The following is a 12500-nucleotide window of genomic DNA, read 5'->3' as shown; positions in this document are numbered from 1 at the left end:
TGATAAGAGTGTAGTATCGACACCATTCAAATGGTTTTAAATTCCCTGTCCTCTCCCCTATCCGGACACGTTTGAATTGTTATCCTAACCCACGGTAAATCATAGTTATTAACCCGCAAAGGGTGCCTCCGGGCACCGTCTTTGCCCATGAATAACACCGGCTGTGAAGGTGGTACAAACACAATACTCCTTTGCTAACTTCACCATCGGTATACGGTCATTTTGAGCCCTTAACCACCGCGCTGACACCCCGAGAAGTTATGCTTTTAACCGTAAACTCAATGAACCGGGAGTTCACCCGCTGCTCTAAGCAGCAGCACGTCATGGAGGATATCAGCGGGGGGACAGACAATTTCTACCCGGGAATTCGCTCCGCGCTGTGTCGACCGTGATAAGAGTGTCGTATCAACACCATTCAAATGGTTCTAGATTCCCTGTCCTCTCCCCTCTTGGGACACGTTTGAATTTTTGCCGTTACCCACGGTAAACCACAGTTATTAACCCGCAAAGGGTGCCTCCGGGCACCGTCTTTGCCCGTTAATAACACCGGCTATGAAGGGGGTAGAAACACAAGACTGTGCTGGCTAACTCCACCATCGGTATACGGTTATTTTAAGCCCTGAACCACCGTGGTGCCACCCCGAGAAGTGAACCGGGAGTAAACTCAATGAACCAGGAGTTCAACATGCGTCAAGTGCTTATATTCACTACGAGCAGTGTCGACATCGATCAGGCAGTAGCCATCTCATATGCTCATACAGTTCATAAAGCAGACAAGTGAAGGCAGTGGTTTTAAGGGTTCAAAAAACATGACTTTATAATGTGTACATAGCTTCCTCTCTCTCTCCCTCTCTCTCTTTCTCTTTCTCTCCCAAAAAAATCACGGTTAATAATATACCACATGCCGAGGAAAAAGTATACGATAGCTTCAAGTTCCTCCATGTTGCTATTGTTGTGGCTGTGTTGTGTCTCGTGAAAATATACCTCACCACCATGGCGCGCTGTTATGACGCGTAACTCCGCCTACTATCTCCTACTCCTCCTACTCGTTCCTGGTCTCTTGTGTATAGTGGAAAAAGGCTCATACCCAGAACTGTTCAAAAGCATGCCGAAGCGAGCCGTGCTGACCCGAGCCGGGCCGGTAGTGGAAAAGCGCCATTACTTATGTGGTCTTGACTACCTGTCCACTTTCTCACCTGGTTCTTGCTCTCTCTCTTTCTCTGGTGTGCGAGCCGACACCATCCTGCTCTCTCTCCTTCTCTCCCTCCCTATCCTCCTCTAGTAGAGGCTGTTAAGACCAAAATATAGCGCGTTGACTTCAGTTCATGCAACAAATGTCCCCTTTGGCATGCAAGTACCTTAGGGTGATAGAAAAACTTTTATCCAAAGACACAAGTGAGATCTGCTTTTTTTTCAAAATGGCCGCCAACAATACATCAGAGCCCATTGGCAATTACCACGCCCCATATATTTGCTACTGTTATAGCTATAATTACAAATTTGGTGTCAAACTGTACATTTGTGGGGTCAGGGAATCCAACTAAATAGGTTTCAAGGATGAAAACCCAATCCTTTTCTTCTTAGCATGACAATCTGGGGTAAAATATGCAAATTCACAAAAATTAAGTGTCATCAAGGTGATTTTCCAAATCTTTTATTTTAAATTGTTTTAAGAGGTCCAGTTACTTGCATAATGTTACATGTGTCCTTTAGTAGCATTATTTTTTAGACCAATCAGGTGCAACCTAAGCAAGTCAATGTGCACCAGTGGCTGTGACAAATGTTCCAGATGTGACAAAAATGTTGAGATGACAGAAATTTGAGATGAACACATGAGGTTGGTATACCTTTATTATTGATGTAATATGTTATCTCCCCATGAAGCAGGCTTTTACAGGTTTCTTCTCAAACTTCTGTGAAGCAGATCAGATCTCTCCCATGCTAAGGTCATTCCTACACATGCTTCTTGATGGATCAGGTATTGATCAGCCACCTCCTGGACCTGAGAAGTCCCAGGTGGCAACATCCATTGGGCAGCAAATCATTTTCAACTCCGTAAGACACAGATCCAAGAAGCCTGACAGTGTTTCTCAGCATAAAAAAGAGAAGGAAACGCCAGCATGGCTATATCTGGCAATGAAAATACACCTTCAAACTGGCAGCAGACATTTGGTGGAGGCCATGCATAATCGAGGACTGTGTGTGTCATATCACCGCTTGGAAATATACAGCACATACAGTACAGGCCAAAAGTTTGGACACACCTTCTCATTCAATGTGTTTCCTTTATTTTCATGACTATTTGGTACATTGTAGATTCTCACTGAAGGCATTAAAACTATGAATGAACACATAGGAATTATGTATTTAACAATAAAGTGTGAAATAACTCTAAATATGTCTTACCGTATATTTCAGATTCCTCAAAGTAGCCAACCTTTGCTTTTTTGTTGTTAATAAAATATATAATAATAATAATATTTAATATAATATGTGTTAATAATAATATGTTATATATATATATATGTTTAATATTATTATTATTATATATTTTATTAACAACAACAACAAAATATTTTATTAACAAAAAAGCAAAGGGTGGCTACTTTGAGGAATCTAAAATATAAGACATATTTAGAGTTATTTCACACTTTTTTGTTAAGTACATCATTCCACATGTGTTCATTCATAGTTTTGATGCCTTCAGTGAGAATCTACAATGTAAATAGTCATGAAAATAAAGGAAACACATTGAATGAGAAGGTGTGTCCAAACTTTTGGCCTGTACTGTACATCGCCAATTCAGTGATCAATCACTGGGAACAGATTGGTGTGGTACAACAGCAGCATCAGCCCTCCATGGAACATGCATCAGCATTCAGCAGCACTTCTCTTCAGAGAGCCACTTCTCACTGACATCCTAGATCCAGCTATGATGGGGAAGAAGGGTGTGAAAACCTTGACAGCTTGCTACACAACCATGGATCTAGATGTTTCACTGCCAACTGATGAGGTATTGTATGTACCTGCCCTAAATACCAACAGCCATCCTCATCCAGCCTCCCGTCCTCTCATCAACATCCTTGAAGGTTACCAGTGGCTGGAGAGAGTCAGAAACCTTCTAGGGAAAGAGAACCTTGAATTATCTAAATCCAGATCAGACACCAGTCATGGTAGCTGATCAACCACTGTGCACCCTGGCCAATAAACTTCAGTGGAAGTTCCCCCAGACAGAGCTTGGTGAGGATTCTTTCCTGGTAACATTGGGGCCAATGCATACAGAGAAGATGCTGTGGAGTGTGTCTGGAGACTGGCTGGAAGGCAGTGGATGGACCACAGTGCTTACCAACAGTGGTATCTCAACTAGTGGCAAAGCTCAGTCCTTCATTGGTGTTCACCACATCTGCAGAGCCCGGTACATGCATCAGGTGTCTGTAGCTGCTCTCTATGTGTTCATGAAGCAGGCATATGATCAATAGGTGGAGGCAACAAATGACAATGAAGAGCTAAGGGGCCTCATCCCTCTGCCCTTTGATGAATGGCTCAAGATGCAGTGTGCCTCACAGCCCCAAGCAGATTACTGGTTCAAGTCCATGGAGCTGGATCTTCTCATTCTTCAGGTAAGACATGTTCACATTCACTCCTTTAACCAATTATTATATTCTTTAGTCAAGAGTACAGCTCTTCCACATTTTCCTAGTGTTTCATATACAGTACTTTTTAAAGTAAGTTTGTGTCAGTTTGTCACGTCCTGTCGCTCAGCAAACTTCTCCCTCTACATGGAGACACTTGATTCTCTGATGCCATGGGTATTTGCACTGGATCATACCCACTATGCCCGGAACCTGCCCATCCATCTCCACGATATGGCAACACTAGAAGAGCGACATCCTGCTCTGTTTGTGGAGTTCCAAAGTGGTCACTTCATAGGGCAGAAGTCAAGGTGAGCATTATCCATGATCCCTCATGACCAGATGCATGAGCAACTCATTGATTGGCTCAAGAGTCATGGTGGCGTCATAGAGAACCTGGATGACCTAGACACAGTTCACGGAGAGCAGATTGTTCGCCTTGAGCTGGCACGCCTAGTCCAGGAATTTGAGGGTACAAAGAAGTCAGAAGAACAGAGGCACCATGAACAGTATCCAACATTTCAAGCTGTCGACAAGGTAATTTTCTGATTTATTTCAAATTGGCAGGTAGTCTTGATTTGCAGTACTAGGTACTATTCGACTATGTGATTGACAATGTAAGGGAGGCGAAGGACATCGGAATGAAGCGATACAGTGTTTGTGGATAAGCGGGTCAGGTCCCAAGAAGAGGCATTCACTGCTCCCATACCACACCTCCACAGCCCCCCACACCTCCACAGCCCTCAGCCTCAGCACTGGGTCACCCCAGGGCTGCGTGCTAAGCCCCATCCTCTACAACCTCTACACCCACGACTTCACCCCCGTCCACCCCAGCAACTACATCGTAAAGTTTGCAGACGACACCACCGTGGTGGGATGTATCTCGGGGGGGGGACGAGGCGGCGTACAGGGATGAGGTAGAGCAACTGAGCAAGCTGTGCAAGGTTAACAACCTGCTGCTAAACAAGTCAAAGACCCAGGAATTCATCGTAGACTTCAGGAGGAAAAAGTCCGAGATCCAGCCCCTGCTCATCGACGGAGAGAGCGTGGAGAGAGTCTCAACCCTCCGATTCCTGGGACACAACATGCGGGATGACCTGGCCTGGAAGGACAACACTAAAGGCACCATCAAGAGGGCACAACAGCGGCTATACACCCTGAGATGCCTCAGGAAACAACACAACAAGCAGGAGATACTGGTGGCCTTCTACCACGGCGCAGTAGAGAGCATCCTCACCTTCGGCATCTCCAACTGGTTCCACAGCTGCACAACAGCGGAGAGAAACGCGCTACAGAGAGTCGTGAGAACAGCACAGAAGATCACCGGCGCCCGCCCCCCCCTCCCCTCTCTGGAGGAGCTGTACAACACACGCTGTCTCAGGAGGGCCTCCAAGATCTCCAGGGACCCGACCCACCCTGGGCACGTACACTTTGTCAAGCTGCCCTCGAACAGGAGGTACAGGACCCCGGCCGCTAAGACAAACAGACTGAAGGACTGCTTCTACCACAGGGCCGTCAAGGCCCTGAACACAGAAAAGGCCTAAGTTCTGGGCCCAGGACAGTCCGGACGGATTGTATGGCAGCTAGTGCTGAGGCACAAACATGTACATTTTCAAGCCTGCAAACTGTGACACTTTAAAATAATGTGAAAAAATACTCTTTGTGCAATATGACAACCCTAGTTGACTATCTGTGCAGTATAGTACAGTGGATTGTGTACATAGCCTTTATTGATGTAAACCAGCTCCTTACCTTCTTGTGATTTTATGCATCTATGCTTTTTCTAAAATGTTTTTTTTTTTCCTTTCCTAACACCAGGGGAGCCACCCCTCCTAAATTTCGTTGTTTGGTACCTGTACTGTAGCAATGACAAATAAATTCCATTCCATTCCATTCCATTCCATTCCAAGCTGAAGTTGTTCATGGCTCCACTTTCCCAACCACACAACAAATCAGAAGTGGCTATTGTGAAGGACCAACAAGCAAAAGTGACCCAACTTTTGTTGGCTGTTCATTCTGTTCACAAAACCAATGAGGCAGTATTCTCACATGAAAGTTCTCCCCATCCACCTTCACTCAATCATCCACCTTCACTCACTCATCCACCTTCACTCACTCATCCACCTTTACTCACTCTGACAGGGAAAATGCATCATGGAGCCAAGAGATTCTAGATTGCATTGTTCCCAGAGATCTCCAAAACCACAGACCAGTGACAACTGCAGCTGTGCTGGATGGTGCTGTGCTTGTCCAAATGCTTCGTCCTGGAAGTGCCGTGACCATTGGACACTACTTTACAGATGTGTTTGCACCGTACATCCTTTCATGGTTTGGTTAGGTTGCACCTGATTGGTCAAAACATAATGCTACTAAAGGACACATGTAACATTATGCAAGTAACTGGACCTCTTAAAACAATTTAAAATTAAAGATTTGGAAAATCACCTTGCTGACACTTAATTTTTTATGGAATTTGCTTATTTTACCCCAGATTGTCATGCTAAGAAGAAAACTATTGGGTTTTCATCCTATTTAATTGGATTCCCTGACCCCACAAATGTACCGTTTGACACCAAATTTGTAATTATAGCTATAACAGTAGCAAATATATGGGGTGTGGTAATTGCCAATGGGCTCTGATGTATTGTTGGCGGCCATTTTGAAAAAAAAGCAGATCTCACTTGTGTCTTTGGATAAAGGTTTTTCTATCACCCTAAGGCAGGGGTCCCCAAACTTTTTTCTGTGAGGGCCACATCATTTTTCCTTTCTGTGATGGGGGGCCTGGGTCGGTCTCTAACATAAAATAATATGGAACGGAGTGGAATGGAGGCGGTTGCGCAAAGGAAGTGCACTCAGGAGAGCACTGGTGGATGCAAACAAAGTCTAAACAGTTGAATTTGGATGGAATGTATACCTATAGTGATATGTCAATGAAATATAATCAGTTTTACAGTCTGATACTTGAGGGAGGACCCTCATCATACACGGGGGGACCCATGAAGCAGGGCTGTCTGGGGGTCCTTAAACGAGCATCAAACACTTAATTTCTTGCATTCTGGTGAATTTAGATGCAATTTGTGCCCTTTCTGCATCAATTTATGGTGGACATGTCATTATTTATGTAAAGGAAAACACAATATTCAGGCACCAGATGACCATTCAAAATGTAATGTAATATAATGCAATATAAGGCTCTCAGGCATTCTGTACTTTCAAATATGTATTCTCCTTGAGCAGTCAACATCAACTATCAGCTATTTCGCTAGCAAAAACGAAAGCTAACTTATTTGCGAAACAGCGCCCCCGCCACCACGTCGGCGCAATGCCGCAATTGCAGTTAGAAACGACAGAAATCCACCGAGTGCAACGCTTGTAGAAAATACGACCGTCAGAGTTTTGTCGAGAGCTGGAGGCGGCTAGAAATATGACGGAGGCGGCCGCCTCATAATTCTCTATGCAGGAAAAACCCTGCTTGACACAGATCATGAACATATCGGAAAAATTATTTCGTTTTCTCCTCCAGCTGGGCATCTACATTATCTATCCCCCATTGTTTCAATTCATCTGGTGCCTACTTGCGGACAGACTCACTGCGGGACACACCTCCCCCGCGACCACATTCATACATTTATTGACAAACTTCTTTGCATTTAACAATAATAATCACTTGTGCACTGTTGGTTAAATCCCCTGCATTCTGAATCAACTTTTCTCTTTACCAACCGTTTGGCCATTTTTCATCTCTCTGAATGTTCGTTCTAGCTCGCGTGCACCTGCTACAGATCCGTGCTCGTTCACTATGGAACGTTACGTTGAATGTACCGCATTCTGTGGGCGGGTGAAACTAACTAATAATGTTATTAATGAAAATAGTTTATAACTAAGGGAAATTTTAATTTGAAAGCCAACCTTTAATATCAAATACAGATATGATATGATTAAAACATATTTAAAGTTTAATTTTCAAAATATGTTTCTGGCATTGTTGAGAGTGTGTGGGGGCGACGTTGTTCAAAGGGCCGGTCCAAGTGTGGGGGTGGGCCGTGTTCGGCCCGCGGGCCGTAGTTTGGGGACCCCTGCCCTAAGGTACTTGCATGCCAAAGGGGACATTTGTTGCATGAACTGAAGTCAAAAGTTGTTAACAGCCTCTACTACTCTCTCCCTTTTGCTGTCAACCAAAAGGTAAACAAAACAGCCAGAGTATTTATAATCTAATAAGAGGCATAAATTGATCCATATCAATTTATAACATAATTATAATTGAAAATTGGATTGCTGTGGGCAATCCAGTCAGATAATGTCATTTTGACTTTACTCTCTCACCTGAAAAAAATGTGTATGTCCAACTATAAAAAAACTGACATTTCCAATGCTTCAATCAACTGTCCATGTACTGTAAATATGCCATTACGGTATTACCATGAAGCCCAACTCTAGCAGAATAAGAAAGATGGTATATCTACTTTAAGTAAAATAATTAAGTGCCTCCAGTTAGCTCTTTAGCTGGCAAGTGTGCAAGGAGACTAGCTCATCTCATCACCTCTGAGCTAGCTAGCTTGCTAGTTCTTTGACACTATTTACACTATGGAACTATAGTCAGACACTTTCTAGTCACGATAATAACGACCCATTTTAACCAACTTTCTCTGTCAGAATACTCAGCAATTATATTTGCAAACGTTTCAACTTGCTTACTTTCAATCTGCAGACATCACAGCCGGCAAAAACTCTCGCGTCTCGCGCGCACACTTGCGCAAAATCTTGTATTATTCTCCAGCGCTGGCACAGCGCGAAGTGTGGAGATAGGTCTGGCTATGCGAGACTACGGCGGACTAACGTTACCAACGAGCCTATGGGCTTGCCACAGTATTACCCACTAGTATTAAAAACTAGACTACACCACTGGGCGTTGGCAGTACCTTGAACTCGTCTGAGATCTCGGAGACGAAGGAGGAGATCTGCTTCATGAGGCGGTCCACGCTGCTCTCGCTGCCCGTCTTCAGCAGCGTGGTGATGGCCAGCGTGGCGATGCTGCGGTTGGAGTCCGTGATCAGGTTCTCCAGGTCCAGGTTGCACGCCGTCACCGCCGACGGGTGCTTCATCGCCACCTGGTGGACGCACGGAGGAATGTTTTCATCTAAAATTATCTGAATGTATAATATATAACCTAGGAAAGTCTGTACTGAAAGTGCCATCTGGAAAAAGTAATGCATGTGAAGGGGATTCATAATCTGTATTGATGTGGATTATGACTGTGTTAGTCTGTTGAGGTGATTGCTGACGTTCAAAAACATGCCACAACACAATGAAAGCTACAATTCGATTTTGCTGGGGGGGTTTTATATAGTGTGTATGTATACGTATGTATGTGTGTATATGTATATATAAAGAGAGATAGGGGGAGGCATAAGTAGTAGACATGTTAGAGAGTAGTGATTCAGTAGTGATTCAGTAGTGATGGTTAGGGTTAGGGTTAGTGAGTAGTGATGCAGTAGTGATTCAGTGATTCAGGCTTCAGTAATAAAGTGTTTGTCTGGTCGTACCTTGTTGAGGGTCCTGACAGCTGCGTATCTCAGGGCTGCCTTGGGGGAGCTGCAGAACAGCTGCAGGACTGGAGACACACACACACACACACACACACACACTCAGTACAGCAGAGATGGACACACACACACACACACACACACACACACACACACACACACACACAGTAGGGGTGTAACGGATCACCTAACTCACGGATCGGATCGTGTCACGGTTTTTGAGTCACGGATCGAATCATTTTTCGGATCAACACAAAACATAAAAATAAAAATAAAAAGCTTTTTCCTCGAATTCTGTAAAAACACCACTTTTACTGTGTAAAACCCAACAACATTCAAGATGTCAAAACTGGTATATATATATATATGTGTGTGTATATATACACTGTCCGTCATTGTTATAATTGACAGAGAAGCCAAAGTGCTCCCATACATGGGATTTAAATGACGAGGGAGGCATTTCGAGTTCTTCTCTGTCGCCAACATTAGCAGCACACGCCATGATACACTTGGGCTGCGTTCGTACACTTGGGCTGCGTTCGTAAATTTGCTCAGAGAGCGCCAGAGAGTACACTGGGTCCGACGTCATAAAGGGACCAAGTAATTTGATTGGACAAGAGGCGTTCCATGAATGCTGATCAGATTCCAGAGCGAATTTTTGGTTCCCATTATCAACCTATCATTGCGCTTTAGAGTAAAACAAAGCACGCAACTGTCGCGTCTATCTTTTCATGGCAACTCTACATTGTGATTTACAAGGGATATTAACTAATATTAAGTAATATTATTACTTGGTTACATTTTGCAATTGATCCGCGGTACACATGCGTGCCGAACCGTGGGGGGTGATCCGTTACACCCCTAACACACAGTATAGCAGAGATGCACACACACACACACACACTCAGTACAGCAGAGATGGACACACACACACACACACACACACTCAGTACAGCAGAGATGGACACAGACACACACACACACACACACACACACACACACACACACACACACACACACAGTATAGCAGAGATGCACACACACACACACACCAGGGTTTCCGTTAGAAAAATTTGCCGTCGGACATCGTGTCCGGGAAGAATTCGATTTACCGGACAAACGTGATATATTCCGGTCATCATATTAAAATATAATAAAAAATTTTTTTTTCAAAATCATATTTCTTTTTTTCAAATCTAATATAGCTGTTTGTCGCGGTGATTACTGTTGTGTAGCGGCCTATATATGCCATTTAATGTCTATTTCTCATCCGATACGATTAGATGCGAGCTATATAATATATAATAATATAACATGATTTGACGCATGCGCGCTATGCCATGCGTCAAATCCAGCGCTGAACGGGCGCCTCACTGGGAACTGAACAGACAGCATCGATCAATGAACGGACTCCACATTACGTTAACTGAAGTTTGTTAAATTGTTTGGGATTAATGTGAGTTTTCTAATTTCTCTTTCCAGTTTTACCCTTTTTTTTAAAATCAATAAAACAACGTCATTTCTATAACCAGGTCTCGCTGGTTGGGAAGGCATTTCGTTTAGCTCGGGAGTATGACAATGGGGAGAACATAACTGTTTATTGAGAAACAATTGATAGGCAGTCTGGGATACGTATATAAAGAAATACCACAATGTCTAGATGTATAACATTTTATTGAACAGTAACAGTGCAAGCATGTAGGCTTCTGGCGTGACACGGCTAGCCTAATTTCCGTTCATATGCCTTTTATCAGATAAAATAAAATAGAATAAAACTCTTTGAAAATAAATAGGCTTTAAATTAACTTGCAATGCGTATAGGCTAATTTCCGTTCGATGTTACAGCCTAGGCTATGCCTTTTCTCAGATAGATAGGGGATAGCCCTGTAAGCTCATACGGGTCTGTATGTCGTCCTGAAGACCGGCTGTTAGATCATATCGCTGAAGTTTGTCTCCATCTTAGTGTAAATGTTGTCCGTTTTGTTTGTTATCCTTGTTATTGTGCGATAAAGTTAAAGCGCTCCGCTTCGGGACACCATTTTCAGCTGAGCACCAAACACACACACACACACTCGTGTAACACTGCCCGAGAGAGAAGGACCCGCCCCCTTTAGTTAGCCTATAGCCTATAGGCTAACTAAAGGGGGCGGGTCCTTCTCTCTCGGGCAGTGTTCTGTGTGTGTGTTTGGTGCTCAGCTGAAAATGGTTAGAGGGAATTATTTTCACCGGACATTTATGTCCGACGAGTTTTCAACTTGTCGGACTTCCACTAATTTTACCGGACAAAGACCGGCAATTACCGGTTAACGGAAACCCTGACACACACACACACACACACACACACTCAGTACAGCAGAGATGGACACACACACACACCCACACCCACACCCACACACACACACACACACACACAGTATAGCAGAACTGGACAGAAACAGACACACATTCAGTACAGTGGCACAGAAACACAGAACTGAGACAGACACACAAAGACAGACAGGCAGACAGACCTGAGACAGACAGACAGACAGGCAGACAGACAGACAGACAGGCAGACAGACAGACAGGCAGGCGGACAGACCTGGGACAGACAGACAGACAGGCAGGCAGACAGACAGACAGACACAGTCAGACACAGACAGGCAGACAGACAGACAGACAGGCAGGCAGGCAGACCTGAGACAGACCTGGGACAGACAGGCAGGCAGACAGACAGACACCAGTGTTTCCTCTATATGCATTTATTCGTGGCGGGTCGCCACGAATGAATTTCCTCCGCCACTAATTGATTCAGACAGTCCACTTTGATTCAGGCTGCGCAGAAAGGCAGCGAGTTATTATGACCGGAGAACAGAAAAAAAGCAGATTGAAGCTAGATTTAGGCCGCTTCCAGACCAACATTTCGTTACGATTTAGGGCGTAGTTATTTACAATATGTTACAATGTTGCAATTAACCTCGTCGTTTGTGTTCGCACTGCAATCGAGACTGAATCGCTCTCAACAGGCGCGCGGCGCGAGGCAGTTTTGTGATTGGTCCGAATTTAGCGGGACATTTGGATTTCTCTTTTAGCCCGTCGCCGGTGCCTTTAATCCCGTATCCTAATCGAAAATGCAACATCATCAGCGACGACTGTGGGTTATTGCATTTACTGCTGTTCTGTATAGAGTATTTTAAATGAACATTCGTAATGTATGTCTCTGATGTTCATGGTCAATTAAATCAGCCTATTTTGTGAAACAAATAATGTTCCCGCTAATGGGTTAACCGAGCTCTCGCACCAAACGTGCAAGCACCTAGCTTCGAACTATTCATAGCAATATGCG

At 44.1% G+C, this 12500-nt stretch overlaps 1 protein-coding gene across 1 annotated transcript in view; it reads right to left on the bottom strand.

Moving 5' to 3' along the window:
* The window catches only part of copg2 (COPI coat complex subunit gamma 2), a 40715-nt gene that overhangs the window by 22733 nt on the left and 5482 nt on the right, over positions 1–12500 (bottom strand). The window contains exons 11-12 of the mRNA XM_080537501.1: positions 9176–9243; positions 8552–8740 (exon numbers count right to left, since the gene is read on the bottom strand). Of these exons, the coding sequence (XP_080393627.1) occupies positions 8552–8740; positions 9176–9243 (257 nt within the window). The remainder of the gene's footprint in view (positions 1–8551; positions 8741–9175; positions 9244–12500) is intronic.

This window comes from Nansenia antarctica (assembly GCF_963989245.1).
Source record: "Nansenia antarctica genome assembly, chromosome: 8".
Classification (NCBI taxonomy): Eukaryota; Metazoa; Chordata; class Actinopteri; order Argentiniformes; family Microstomatidae; genus Nansenia; species Nansenia antarctica.
The sequence above is the reverse complement of the archived record's forward strand: the minus strand, read 5'-3'. Positions and strand labels throughout refer to the sequence as shown.